This window comes from Cydia pomonella, chromosome 2 (assembly GCF_033807575.1).
Source record: "Cydia pomonella isolate Wapato2018A chromosome 2, ilCydPomo1, whole genome shotgun sequence".
Classification (NCBI taxonomy): Eukaryota; Metazoa; Arthropoda; class Insecta; order Lepidoptera; family Tortricidae; genus Cydia; species Cydia pomonella.
In genome coordinates this window covers 1983253-1998878 of record NC_084704.1, presented here as the reverse complement: position 1 = coordinate 1998878, position 15626 = coordinate 1983253, and the positions used below count along the sequence as shown (strand labels likewise).

At 35.4% G+C, this 15626-nt stretch overlaps 1 protein-coding gene across 1 annotated transcript in view; it reads right to left on the bottom strand.

Moving 5' to 3' along the window:
• Positions 1–3409: 3409 nt before the first annotated feature.
• The window catches only part of LOC133531033 (NGFI-A-binding protein homolog), a 37716-nt gene continuing 25499 nt past the window's right edge, over positions 3410–15626 (bottom strand). Inside the window, exons 2-8 of the mRNA XM_061869118.1 lie at positions 11226–11327; positions 7471–8207; positions 6988–7115; positions 6355–6424; positions 4832–4896; positions 4532–4607; positions 3410–4229 (exon numbers count right to left, since the gene is read on the bottom strand). Of these exons, the coding sequence (XP_061725102.1) occupies positions 4113–4229; positions 4532–4607; positions 4832–4896; positions 6355–6424; positions 6988–7115; positions 7471–8207; positions 11226–11327 (1295 nt within the window). The 3' untranslated portion in view covers positions 3410–4112. The remainder of the gene's footprint in view (positions 4230–4531; positions 4608–4831; positions 4897–6354; positions 6425–6987; positions 7116–7470; positions 8208–11225; positions 11328–15626) is intronic.

Below are 15626 nucleotides of genomic sequence, written 5' to 3'. Positions count from 1 at the left end.
GTTGTATACTGAGCTACTTTTACTATGGGACCAACTGCGAAATCGCGAAAACTGACTCGCTCATACATTTTGGCTGGCTGATGTTGATATCTTGTATGGGAGAATCAATTTTTTTATTGAGAATTCGGGTTGGTCTCATAGTAAAAGTTGCTCAGTATGACCTATACAACGTGTACCCACTTCACTTTCAGCGGCTATTGTAACACGTTGTATAATACGAGTATTATAACGACGGCTGATAACGAAATTTTCAAATTCGCACGTATCTGGTAAGCTTCAGTAGCTCAGTTGGTTATGAGCGATTGGACCGGTGCTCCAAAAGGTTGCTAGTTCAAGCATTTACATTTTCCCTTTAATTTAAAATATGTAGTATTACTTGCAGACGTATCCGCTTGAAAAAAAAAGTGTGGTTATCATAGCAGATGATTGTTCATTGTGGTGTTCGTAGTAAGAGTTATAGTTTTATTCTATAATAAAGTAAGCGAAGTATTACAATGAAGGCCGATGACACACGATACCTAAATAGTAAAAGCGGACGGTACCATGTACACCTCATATAAATGCCTAAATCCGAAGGCCGAAGGGCCGCAGCGCTCGAGAGAGATGCGCTTTCGCGCGAGGCTGCCGAAGTAGGAGGCCGAGAAACGCATACACCTCTCGGACGCACCGGCCTTAGGCCCTGCGCGGAGCTCGGCCTTCGGCTTTCGTATTTAGGCATTTGTTTTATATTGGGAGCATAGACGGTAGAATCACAGGTAAACTTCACATATTTTTTAACTACTGATACCGTTAAAGAAACTGCAGTACGCAGCTGAGTTTATTTCTGTACTGACTATCTCTAGAAGCGCAAGTCAATATCTTATTCATTCTTGAGATGTTAAATACACAATTTAAAACATCAAAAGTAGTTTTCTTGGATATAATGATTATGTAATACGTAGTTATACCTATAGATATAACTAGAATAAATCTCTAGTGCATCTGACATTATACGAGTAATATGCATTATACAATGATTTGTATAAAACAGCAGTTAATATCTACGTATAATTCATTGTTATTGCCACTTAGCCACACAATAATGCAGGTTTTATAACGTAATAACAATAACATTTATTTATGTGTGATTGGAAATAAGTAATTGCTTTGAACTGTAATTTAGTAACTACCTGCAATTGCCGACATAAAATATTGATCCCTCTCGCGGTTAAAAAGACGAATACGTTTATAATATATACCGAACTATTATTTGTTTTATTAGACAAAATATCATAGCTTCTTATACTTAGGGCGTCCACTAGTTTGCGCGGGTGCACGAAGCGGGCGCACGCACGCACGCGGGTGCCATTTTAGCAAAGAGAATTTGAAATAGAGGTGTATTGCCAAAGAATACTTTGTAGGCACGTAAATTTATTGCCATCTTTCGACACATGATTAAAACTTTTAGAACGGTATTTGACTTTGATCAAATTTGTTAAATATCAAAAAGTGGCGCCATTTGACCGGACACATCCTAAAGGTTATGGCGTCAACGCTCGAAATGATGCTGCCATACTTTTAGCCTTTGATCTATTATAAGTATGGCGCCACTTTTTATTTAACACATATCAGTGACAGAATAAGGAAAGTCAAATGGCGTTCTATAAGTTTTATTCATATGTCGAAAGATGGCAGTAAAATTACTGTGGCTACAAAATTTTCTTTGACTCCACCTCTATTTCAAATAATCTTTGATTTTAGGAAAGATTCCGTGGTTTGTCCGCACAAGTTTGCATTATTAATACTATTTTTTGTCAACCCGTTCACCCACTCCGTGCAACAGCGCCATCTAGCTGACAGCTTACTTGGAAATGGAGATTAGACTCCCCAAAACATGTCGCGCGAATTTCGTTTAAACGTAAAAGGATTCCATTAAATTTTCTAAAGATTTTCAGGTACAAGAGTTTTCTTTTCTGTGACTAATGGTCAAAAATAAACACAGAAAAATAATCGCCTGCTTTAACGCCGAAAAAAAGTCGCATCACAGGAAATAAAATGCGTCCGTACGGCCCGTGGAAGGCTCCAAAATAAGTCTATTCTCCCAAAATAGGCACAAGTACTCCGTAACTAGTATCTTGTGTACACGGCCTTAGATAATGAGATAATGACTACAAGGCATGTTATGGCTTTGCTTATGTTACTAAGATATCATTATATTTACAAATTTTAAATTATCTTTTTGGTGGAATGTTAATTATACACTTTGTGTTAATTTAAATGTCTTTAGCCAATGAGTCTTCCTTTGAATTATTTATTCTCGTAGGAAACGAGTGATGTCCAATAGAAGTTTCAGTCTAAGGCTAGTTGTTTTAGTTGAATAAACTCGACTATGCTATGAGCATTAGACGAATAAAACAGAAAGACTGACAGTGTTTATATACACTCGCATACCTCCAACCAAAATTAAGCGCTATTCATTGAACGGAAATTCAGTTATTTTTACCAGAGCTCTATGCGTCGAAATGAGGTGCTTCAAAAACTGAACTTCCGAACCAGGGGGCTTATTGCAAAAACAGAAATTCGCAAATTGCTGGGAGCTTTCTCTTTTACTCTTAAGACATAATTAGAGTGACAGAGAAAATTGCCTACCATGAACGAACTTCGATTTTCACGGTTATAAGCCAGAACCAAAAACCAGGGGCATTAGTGACGCTGACGCCATCTGGCAAAAATATTGGAGGACGTATTGTACACGGTGTTTTAATTTTAATGTTCTAAACAGGCCTGAAGGCTCATCAGATAAAAAAAAACATTAATTATCTCCAAAATTGAGTTAATTATGCATTCCACATGCACCCTTGAAATTAACGGACTTTAAAAAACTTTGCTAGACTCGTGTTTTATTCGTCCGTAGTCATAGAAAAGGATGACTCCAGCTAGATCGGCCCGGGCCTGGACCGTTCTAGTGTGACTCATCCTTAACACTCTTATTTAATTTATTGTTTTCTTTTCTCCGCACCGTTGGTCTATACTAGTCTTCGCTTTCGCTAGTATTTTTCAATAATTTCAAAGCCCGTATCTTCCGCAAACAAGATTACAAGTGAAGAAATATCTTGACTTAATTTAAAACTGTTTCTTGAACAGTTTTATTAGTCCTCGAAGGATGTAGTGGTGGTGGTCCGATTACTTAGTCATTCTAAATTGTGATCTTCTAGCGAATAGAAGGCAAGGTGGCTTCTTGCGAAATTAGATTGCTGCCTTCTTGAATAGGTAAAGGCATCACTTGATAATTGTAAGTTACTTAGGCCTTGGATTGATCACAGTGTGATTCTGTGTATCGTTGAAGTAGATTCCAGCGACCTGAATCTAGTTTAATTATATTGTATTAGGTTAACTTATCAAGCTGTATTGCAAATTCTGTTAGTGTTTTCGATTACTTAATAATTATTAGTTTTACTAATTGGTCGGTCACAAAGAGAAACGCTTTTGGTCATGGCTAAGCTATGCCCCATACCAGTGTAATTATTGTCACTGTGTCGAACTCAGTCAGTTGGCATAGTTTCTCAAAGGTACCATACGATGGTGGTTGAAATATGGCTATGATGCCTTGACACCATATCACAGTTTCACAGTACTATACTTCAGCATAGGGTTAATCTTGAGAACTGTTTTTTCAGTTGGAGTGAGGGATGGAGCGCAGGATTTGCCACTATTATAATGTCTCCTTAGGTTCTTCTTATGCCGTCTTAGCGGTCTTACATATAAATCGTAAATGTTCCAAGCCCTATTTCGCATATTTTCTCCATTCATACACATTATTTTTTGCACAGGACTTTGGGAGCTAGTTGAAGTGGTTCCTCATAGTGTAGTTGCTGTAGAACGCCAGATAAGGTACCGATTACTATCTCCTTGGCAAGGTATCGCAAGCCACATATTAATAGAAGGTTATCCAGGTTTTATTTGATTTTTCTTCATTACGAAGCTAGATTGATTGCTAGAGAGCCCTATTCCTTTATATTTCCATAGGCACGATTGTCAATTGGAGTGGTTCCGCGCATGCTGAGGTGGTGTTGGTTAATTAAGCCCCATTCTACTATGTTCGCGTGGAATCTTGTTGCATGTGAGAGCTATTGTCAGTTGGAGTGGTTCCTTGCAGGGTGAGGTGGTGGTGGCGGTTGGAGTGCCGGGTTGGCCACCGCTATGATACTGTCCCCTCGAGCGGCTACCACTTGAGGTCTTTCTTCTGCGTCCTGAAACAGACGATACTATTATTAAATATGAGAAATAATGTGTTGGAGATTTTAGATTTTTTTAGATTTTAGTATACGGTTCGCCTGACAGTGTGAGGAAACTGTGGCTATGACTACCACACGTATCACAATAAAGGCGGAAATAAGTATTGTTTGCGTTCATGAAATGTGCCCTGCTGGCTGCTTCTTGAGACTCAAGAGATAAATGACAGTTGAATTGAATGATGATGATAAAAAAATATGTTATAAGAATCTGTGAAAATAAAGTTAGAGAAGAAATTAAGAGGATAAAAAAGAATTACCGGCGGTGGTGTACTGGTGCTTGAATAAGAACAGCGTGAGTCCGCGTCATCGCTCTCCGCCTTTACGCCCCACCAGCTGTAACAAGCATTAACATTTTAAATACAACGGCATCTAGAGGGATCATTGAGATCTAGTGAGAATGCTATTTACTGAAAAATATTAATTAAGGATCTCATAAAGTAATTTGAGGCAATCAATTATATATTGAGCAAGTTATGGCTCAGAGTTAAACCTAACAAATACTTAATTGAATATCAAAAACTACTCATTAGTTATTTACTTTCTCTAATTTAATTCACCTGTGATTCGAGTTGCTCCGAGCAGCGTCAGGACTGGCGCGGATGCCATTGCCTTCCTCGCCATCCTGCACAAACACGAAAAATGTAATCTTGGTCCTGATCACCATCAGTGTTAACGCCATGTTAGATCAACTAAAGTGATATCCAATTGGAGTATTCTGAGTCGCAATTTTCGTATATCGAAAACGGAAAATGCCTTATTTTCATGTATCTTCTACTTCAGTTTTGGTTGAATTTTAAAGCAATACAAAACAAAACAATACAAAAGCGTGAGAGAAAATGAAACAAAATTAATCTTTTGAAAATATTGGGATATCAATAATCTATTAAGGCGCACATGCAATCTAATTAGATTTAAAACCATCTTCCGTAGGATTAAAGTCAGGCAAATTGTTAATAAATATTTTCTACTTACCAGAACCAGTACCATTCCAAGTGATCTAAATAAAGTAGTCTACAGTAATAATGCAACTAAACGTGTCAAAGCATTTGATAGTGTTGTAACCATGCTTACCTTTAAGAAAAATAATGTAAATGCAAAATAAAGTTAAATTATGATTCATATTGGATCAAAAGCTAATAAGATAGGTTATGTGATATAGTTAAAATTAATAATTTAAAACTTATGTCCATATCAATTACCGAGTATTAATTTAGGAGTGCCACAAGGATCAATCATTAGGCCATTTAATTAAAGTGATGGAGAATTCTTATTGGGATCAATGTCATGTAACGCAAGATAAAAACTAATTCTAATTCGTTTTAATTAGCATGTGTAATTTTAGAGTTAGTGTTAATCCATTAGTATAAAGAAAAAAGTGGTAATACTGAAATAGCGGGTATAAATTTGACATGATATTTCAACACTGCAAAATGTTGTATGGATGAAATTATGTTTTCACTTTGCATTAATTGAAAACATATTATTATTTCAGAAGTTGTGCAAAAATGTAATGATTGTCCTTATAACACGAGACTATATGGTTAGTCCACTTGTTAAGAAAATTGCTAATAAATAAATATGTATGCGATTTTGTGCTAGGGCCCGGTAGTTTGTTATATACGACTCGATTATTAGATAGCTATCTGTAATAATGAAGTGTTGTCTCATTCTATCAGGTAGCTGTGCTTCTCTGTCAGGGTCAAGGTTAAGTGCGGTCAACGGAATTGACCTGAATAGACCATTTGCTCTCTTTTGAGCAGGGCTGAAATCTAAGTCTAGGTCATTGCTGGATAGTTAGTGTGGTCAACGTGAGTGACCTCACAGGACTAGATCCCTAGTAAGCCTGAAGGTCAAGATCAGTGCTGGTTAGTTAGTGCTAAGCTAAGTAAGGTTACGTGGGAGATCTCGCGTGGCAGTTAGACCCCTTGTAGGACTAATAAGTCTAGGTCAGTGCTAGTTAGTTAGTGTTAATCTAGGCAGTGAGGTTCACGTAAGTGACCTGGCGAAGCCTGAAGATCTAGGTCTAGGTCAGTGCTGGTTAGTTAGTTCTAAGCTAGCCAGTGAGGTCAACGTGAGTGACCTGGCGGGGCCGTTTAGCCGCGGTCGCGTCATCTTCGGCCTCCTCATTGCCGGCCGCCGTAGGGGGAAGGCTGAAAGAAAAAAACATAGTTAACATACTATAGAAATGGAAAGCATTCCAAACTATAGTTTTATAGTCATATGACTAAACGAATAAATATTGATTTATTAGCACGATATACATTATTTTATACGCGTGTTTTTATTGTACTCCGTTAAATTCGGGGTATGGCTAAGTACATTCAAGGAAATTAAATGTATATTTAAAAAAAAAAACATGAAAAGTAAGTAACTAAATGCTACATAAAGCGTTATTATAAAACTCAACCAATTAATTGAAAACTCATCATTCAATGACATTTCGAACATCAATCGTAAAATTCGTACTAAACACTATTAAATATGTAAACAGGCCCTAAGATAAGTGTACACCTTCGTAGGTGCCTTATTTTTTTTATTACTTCGAATGGCCTTATCAACTAAAAATTAATTATTGATTACCTCCGAAATGGAGTTATTTAGAATACCGGTGTCTTTGAGAAAGTAATTTAAGCTCAAGAATGCAAGCATGCTTTCAAATTAACGGAAATAAAAAAACATGATGTATACTTAGATATAAAATTTATATATGTACCCGTGCTTAGAATAATGGAGTCCAGCTCTTCGGACTAGTTGCCGCGCGAGAGGGAACAGCTCATCCCGGCGCGTCAGCAACGCGGGGACGCAGCGGCACATTTGTGCTGCCGCCTCATTTACCATCACCTGTAAAGGAGGATAAAACAACATTAAAGAATTTAGTTTAGAGTGCAAACTGTATATAATAAGTGAAATGAAATAAACCCGAATTCGAAATGAATTACTTAACCCGATTGACAATTTCTATCATTTAAAGGGTTTGAGCCCTTCACCGCTTGCTCTCGAGTTTTAAACGTGTGCGTGTCGCACGTAAACACGAGGAAATGTGCGTGTATGAAATCAAAGTTTTGTCGCAGCCATACCTATCTTTCAACCCTGTGGTGTAAATAGAAAATAATTAAAATATACCTATAAACAATCGTAATAGTTCAAATATATAATGAATAAGAAAGTATATGAAAAGAATAGTAGTAATTATTACCTCATGCAGCGTCAAAGGCTTCTCCGGTTTCCTCTTGCAATCGAACCTGCCATATATCGCCGCGTACTTCCTAATCTCCTCCATCCTCCTCGGATCCGCTTCCGGCATCATCATCACCAGCTCCAAGTCTTTACACATCTTCTTCTTCGTGTTCTGAGGCTTTGGTTCTAACTGAGGCAAATGCTTGCTCAGCTTTTCTGCCGCAGCCGATAATTTTTGAACATGAACGTCTAGTAAAACTGGTGTTAACTGGACTGGAGATGTTACTGAGCTTGGACTAGAACCTGCTGAAGGAGGACAGGCGGATTGAGGGGAAAAGCTTCTAGAAGCGGTAGTTGTGACAGGGGCTGCTGCAGGGGACGATGGTAGGACTATTTTTGTAAAATTGTTCGTATGAACAGGACTAGCGTTAGGTTGAGAAGCTGTACTACCACAGCTGTTCTCGGGTGCTCCTGGGGAAGGACTGTACATTGGTCTGCTTTCAGGAGAGCTGACTGTGCGTGGTAGACTAGGTAAAGTGGGCATGTTGAGTAATCTTTGGTTGCAGACGAAGGGGTTTTCGGTGGGACAGAGAGGGACGATCGGGATTTGGAAGAGGGCAGGATTGTTGACCCATTCTTGGAGAGCCTTTTGGAGACGGCGGACGTGAAGGGGTTTAGACGCCATGCCGACGAGCGCCATGATCTCGAGGAACTCTTCTTCGCCGGCGTCACAAAGTTGCTGGACGTCGTCACCGCCTGGAATGTAAATTAACCAAGTTATAGTTAAGTAATAATTCTATAAAAAAATATGTATGTTGTAAATTTGTTATAAACTTCAAAGTTCCAGGATCATAGAAAATCGAAAAAATTCTCGTTGATTAGTCAGTTTGTCATAGTTTCATGTGGTACTCGTACCTTTATTTGGACGAAATTTATTTTTTCCACATAGATTATTTCTGTAACTTAACATTCTTGTATATGGGGAACTTTTATTCCCATCTACCGATATGGAGACTTCCTTAATTCTTATCAAATTTTCCAAAACTTCTCGATTATTCTAGTAACCTTTTTCAAACTTTCCGTTGAGCATTAGGGGTACAATCTCGTACCTCACTTACGCTATATGCCATCACATTATTCTTCAAAGAAGTCCGTAACGAGCACTAGACTGAATAACTTAGTTTGCATAATCGCAACTAGCAAACAAATAGGATTAACTATTTCCGAAATTCCCTACACTTTCTCAAGTCCAAAAAAATTAAGCAATTCATCTAATCCCATACCAACATTAATATGCAAAACTGGTGGGGCAAGTTCATTCCGCTATCATTGTTCAACAATAAAGTGTGATTCAATAAAAAACTTCAATTCACACATTTAATTTAAGCAAATATGCAAATTCCTACGTGACCATTTTTGCAAAGAAAAAAAAAACAAAAGACAACCGGCCAAAACCCTTCTCCGATAGTGGCTAAAAAGTAAAAATTAAGAAAAAAATAATTTGCATGAGATGGAAGGTCCGCGTTTTTTAGGTTAGGTTATGGAAATGTTGTTTTTGCGCATCTCGGGCGATGAGAAAGTGTTTTTTCTTGCGTTCCTTCCGCTTATAAGTGTTGGGCTTGAGACGAAACAATGCGGGTTTTATAAAAACTGGACTAAGATTATTAACAACTTAGGTTAGGGTACAGTACAGGAAATACTAGCACATTACTTTTATCAATTTCAAAAATAGTATTATAATTTGGCGATTTTTTAGGGTTCCGTAGTCAACTAGGAACCCTTATTTAAGTAGAAAGTTGTCGGATTAAAATTATACCATAATTTTCGTATTATGGCCATTTTCCTTTATCGAGAAAATGTGTTAATTTAAGTTACCTATTTATTTTCAGAACAAAATTGTATAGGTATTTAAAATGCAGAATAGGTACGGAAAAAATCGTTTTGTTTTATTGTATAAGTGGAAATAAAGTTATTTTTTTATCGTACCGTTTTTTTCTAGAAACTCCCAGTAACATATAATATATTTTCAAATTAGTAAGTTCTATAAGTAACCTAATTTCTTAAGGTTCTAAATTTAACTCCAAATTTAAGGACCAATTTTTATCTTTATTTTGTTGTGAGTAGTTTTTTGTCAGTTTGATAAAATTTGATAAGTTTGAAGAGTTCCTTATTCTGGGCGGAATAAACACGAAATTCCAATGTAGGACAAAAAATTATGTCATTTTCCGTTGTTACGAAAATACTTACCATACGTTTTCGGAAATCGGAGGAAGATTTTGTAGGATATACAGTAAAATTCACCTTTATTGTACAGAAAGGGGGGAAAATATATGTTAACGGCACCAATCATGGGAAATTTTAGAGAAAATTTAGAGTATTTTTGATATTTCACCGACATATATAAAATTTGTACCGCTTTATGCTTTAAAAGTTGAATTTCCAATTCGTCCTCTATGTTTTCTATTTATTTAATGAAAGCTACTGCAATTGGTTTCAATATTATTAACCAATTAAAACCAGGGCTCGGAACCGGTTTATTTTTAAATCCCGAAATAGCAAAATATTTTTAATTATTTTATACTCTTTACGTAGGACTGGAACATGTATTTAGGTAACAACTTCGCATTATTAGATAGTCCCATTAAAAATGAAATAATAAACCAAAGAACGAAAAAGAATGTAATAATACCGGTATTTTTTGTATGAAGAAAAAACCGGTTCCGAGCCTTGATTAAAACTATGGGTTTTTGCTCCAGTCGTGGGATGTATGGCGCCATTCATTTTCAAACTAACAAATATCGATGTAAAATTAAAATTAAGCAGCTCTTTGGCTCTTGTTCATGGTAAAATCAATCAATTAAAAACTGATGGTAAATACTTGTTTTACAGGATTTATCTATACCATCCCATTACTGGTGCCTGTTCCATCATAGGGGTATTTACTATACACGTATCCGCCAAATTTTATAGAATTCTGACAAAAAAACTGCAAGAAAATAAAAATCGGCCCGAGGGCCCTCTTATTTCTAGACAATATGTGTGTACTGATATTTTATAGCTAGACCGGAAAGCGTGGTTAATTCGTTTTTTGCGCGCGCCTGCAGCCGTCTCCGACCCCCGGGCTACGATTATATATTCTATGTACCAACACTACCCCTTACGATTATCATGTTACAAATAATTCCTTAAAAGTTAACTACTTTTAAAAACGAGGTATTTACCATATACCTACTTATATTAGTATTATGTTGAGAGTACTATTTTCATAGAATTACTCAATTCGTTTGTTCAATGTACAAGATAGCTCATGGTATAGTTATGTTAGCTTGTGTTTTTAGAAATTGCTAATTACTATAGATAAAACTAAGCCGACTCTTTGATTGACTGGCAACATTTAAAACAAATTTAAAGAGAACTACCACATCAAGTGGAAGCCTTAAAAGTATATAAATATAAATAAGTATATAAGTATAAATAAATATAAATAAATAAATAAATAAATATATGGTAGCTCTCTTTAAATTAAATGAATAAATCCAATGAATAGATTAGGGTAGAAATTATAAAAAAATATCTAAGGACAGCAATTAAAAATACTACAGCCAAAAACTTTAAAGTACATTTTTAAGATCTGAGCATTCGAACATCAAAAATCTAATCTTGATTTGTTTTGAATTTAGCATTACTCACAGTTGCATCTCATTCGTAATTTCGTACTAATATTGATGCAATCAAGTTTTTTTTCTGCATGTAAGTATTTTGAACTGTACATACCCATTTCGAGCAGTGTGTCGTAGTATGCCAACAGACTGGCGCGCTGCATGACGCGGTACAGTTGCAGCTCAGCCTCGTTGGAGGGTCGGGATGTCACCACCACTGCGGCCAGAAAGAAAACATCAACTCCAGAGTTTCATAGGACCATGTTCATTCTCCTGATAAAATAAAGAGTACACTTAAGAAAACACTGATTAAAATGAATTAATTTTGTTACAACTAATATTAAAATAACATGTAAGTACTAACTGCCAACAAAACTAATTATATATTTAAGGCTAAACTTAGTTAAGATAATCTCCAAATAAAGAGATTGTAACTGAGTACGGACTGTATCTCAACAACAACACTGAAATAAACAGTTTTTTTTTTAGTTCATGCTGACATTTTTTTAATGGTTCTTTATTTAAAATATTTTAGAACAATGTAATTACTTAATCTAGTGTACTTTTTCATTCTAGACAGTAATAAAAATAAATTAATACAGTTTAGTGAGCTATAGGCACTCATTGTAAACTTTTTAACACATGCTGACACTGGAGCTATAGAAACTTTGATATCCGAAAACCGATTTTTATAACATTTGACCCAATTATATTTAAAAAATGCTTCCTGCGTCACCGCAGTACGCACTCAAAATATACATCTACATACGAAAAAGGCGTAAAAGAGAAGGCATTGTTAAAATAATATCTAAGTAAAAAAGAGACGACTAGTGTTTGTCACTTGCGCGTCATAGTTAAAGTCCAATAATAAGTAATTAAGTCAGATGCGACTAAGAGCATTTTGTACAATCGTCACAAGTTAAGTACTTAAATTTTGGAGCGCGTAATAATATCTACTTATATAGTTATATCATTGATTTGACCAGAAACTTTAGAACGCCATAATGAGGGTGTATAGTTTCCAGCTTATCTTTCATTCCGAGGTGAAACCCTTAATTTGCCTGGCCCAGAGTAAACGAGGTACGAATTGTTTAGTTTACCTAATTTCTACTGAACAATGTTATACGATGTCTACGTCATCAAACACTAAACTTTCCTAGGTAAGTTGTATACAATTGTCCTCACAAAGCGATCACAGCTTATAAAGTAAGTAGCGTTATCTCCCACAGAGACCATACTAAACTTAGTAATAGACTTGGTAGAATCTGATTAGCTCACTACCACTTGACGAATTGAGTTAGAGTAAAGTACCTACCCTCAATTATTCTGTAAATGCTAGTACGTTACACTTTAATTACTTAATCTAATTTTCTTCATCCTTTTTTCAAATTATGAACGAAACAGACGATAAGATCGTATTAAAAAAAAAAACCTACTTAACTGTTATGTACTTTATTCTAAATTAGGTACCTAATTTAGCCGTAAATCGTCGACGCTCTTTGTGCTCTCTAATTAGATTTTACTATGTCTATTCAATTCTTCATAAAATTATGTAATCATATAAATGTTTAGCGCCATAAAATCATGTTATAACAGCGGAAATGAGCCCTAAATCGTTTAAAACTCAAATTTACTAAAATGCAATCGCATCCAAGGTTTCCACAAAGTTATAACGTTCGTGCCCCAAACAATTTAGCGGCAGACTCGCGTGAGGAGAGGCGCACACAAAAAACAACCCCTTTCAATAACAACCCTAGCTATTACCGAAAAGAATCGCCAACCGTTACCAGACGAAAAAATGAAAAGGTTTATATAAAGGGGACGTCTTTTGTTTGGCAGAACGGGTTAAGTCCCTAGCCCCTTCGCGCGGCAAAAATATCGATCGTCTATGAAAAAATGTTGCCACCCCAAAACTACCACCCTCGTGCACTATTGGTTTTTATGACGGAAAAAAATGTGGGGTGGGTCTATGACTCCACCTCTTGGCAGGTAGAAAAAGGTTAGATATAGAAAAAAACGCAGCAAAAAATGGGTTGTTTTCGTCCAAAGTAAATATGTATGTACGCTTGTATACAGTATATTAATGCCTTTATTATGATATTGAACGTATATTATACCTGCAAATTTAATGCTTGCACGCCAAAAGTGCATAAATGTCTTATTTACGAAGTCCGACAAATTACTCAATCTATAAATATGGATTAGAAACATTATCAATGATTTTACAACATTTAAGTACTACGCACGAATACAAAATACTAAACGTAACTACCGTAAACTGCTTTAATTAAGAGTGGAATAAATGTATCCTGCTAGGTAATCATTTGATTTTTTGTTAATAACAGCATACAGCCAGCGCCAAAAGTATCTGAGCGCGCCAGGTAATAAAAATTATATATACATGCCTTGCTAATAATAAATAATTGGTCGGGTAATTTTGAATTTCTGTAGCTGATATTACAAAAAATATAAAAACAAAACAAAATAATATCTTCACCTGCACCCTCCATACATCCGTGTAAACAGTTAAAATATACCTATTTCGCACCGTCATTCAAAAACCGACGCTTAATTTTGCTATTTAGCATAATTCATACTGAACCAAAAAAACACATGAGAACATAGCCCTAACAAGCCCTTACGCAACTCTTTTTTAAATAAAAAAACCTGTCTCACGATCCGATGTCCAAAAAACGCATTAACATAATCTGTGCTCGCAAAAAAATCGCCACGCATCGACCTTATGAGAAGGGACGCGCTAACCCGCGCTCATTGTCTTTTTTTTAATTTTTACTTTTTTTCTGGTCACGTCAGGAATTTGCATACGATTTCAATGTCCTTAATTTCTTTCGCGAGTCTCACGGTGCAAGAAAGTTTTTTAGTGTTTAAAAAAATGTCTTGGGAATGTAGATTGAGGAATCTATGTGATTATAATATTTAATTTATGCATCATTATTACTTTTATGTTGTTAAGATATCAAGTTTGTTTTTTTGTTTTCTTTTATTAACCAAAAATGTCTTGTTCTCAGAATAAAACTACCGTGTATACTTACATCAAATTTTTTTAACGCAAATTATTGTAGTGATATTTAATTTTATTCCAGTTGTTGTTGGTGTAAAACTTGCAAATTTTGTAATTACTCGTATAGAGCTTGGTAGAGTTAGGTAGTTTCATGAGCAAGTATAGGTTGGTATAGATAAGCGTTTTCTACAATCCTTTCGATCGGACCGATTCGAAGAATGAGATACGATAACGATAAGTTCTGGTTTAGATAAGTTCTCATTTAGATATCGTTTGTATGTCGTATAATTGACAGAAGCAGCATTCGGGCAACTAATGTCACTTTAATGACGATAGAAATATCGTAGATAGATCTTATTGGGATCACAGCGGAATCGAAATAAACGTCAATTTTGACATGGCGTTTGGTTATCGATCTTTTAAAGATCTTAAACGTGTCTTAATCATTCTTCGAATCGAGCCGTATATACCTATTTATACGTAGATACTGTAAAAAATTTGCTATTAGAGCTTTAAGAGAGAAGTAATCCACGTGATCGTCAATACAAATAGAGAAAACATTGTTTCACTTGTAAATATTTTCCATTCCCCGTGATTTTTAGTAAGTTATTGACACAATGAAAAACTAGGTTTATAGGCTTTTCTTTTATTTCAAAATTTGCAAACCAAAAAACAATGGTATGTTTTTAAAGCGAAACCTATAAAATTAAAATATATTATGCTTTGTTAAGATTTAAATATTATTATTATAAATATTATAGGACATTATTACACAAGTTGACTAATTCCCACAGCTCAATAAGGCTTGTGTTGAGGGTGCTTAGACAACGATATATAAATAAATAAATTGACTTGGGGCTCGAGTCCGACTCGCTCTTGGCCGGTTTTCAACGTTTATACCGACTGCTTAATACATTTACAAATAATTACATTACATAAAGAATTAAATTAAATTAAAATAAAATTAAATCAAATTAAATAACATCCTAAAATTTAAATAACAAAATATACATCGTTTCTTGGCACAAATGTTAATTGAATGTAGCATGGTGATAAGGTAAGCTCTTCCGATTTCCCGGGATCTCATCGCTCCCTTTTAAAATATTCTACGTATGTACAGTATTATCCTTATTAGGTTGTTAATTTAAAAATATGTATATTTTAAAATCCGGTCGTCAGCTAAGTAGGTCACTAAATACAAGTATCTATGTTTAACCACATATCACGCAACATAATTTCCATCATAAGAGTCATCCTGTCAACTTACCAAATAATTACCATCCTTACACGTGCAATGTGCATATCTACTGCCGCGTGAGAATCCCAACTAATTCAGATCAAATACGACAGTAATTAGCCTAAAAAACCCGCCCTTCACAATATAAAAAAATAAAAACCCAAAGACAAAATCTTAGCGGATAAACAAGAACGCTTTTGTCATTCGAAATTCGAATTTCGATTGACAAAAGACGCGCGAATGCAAAGAATACGGTG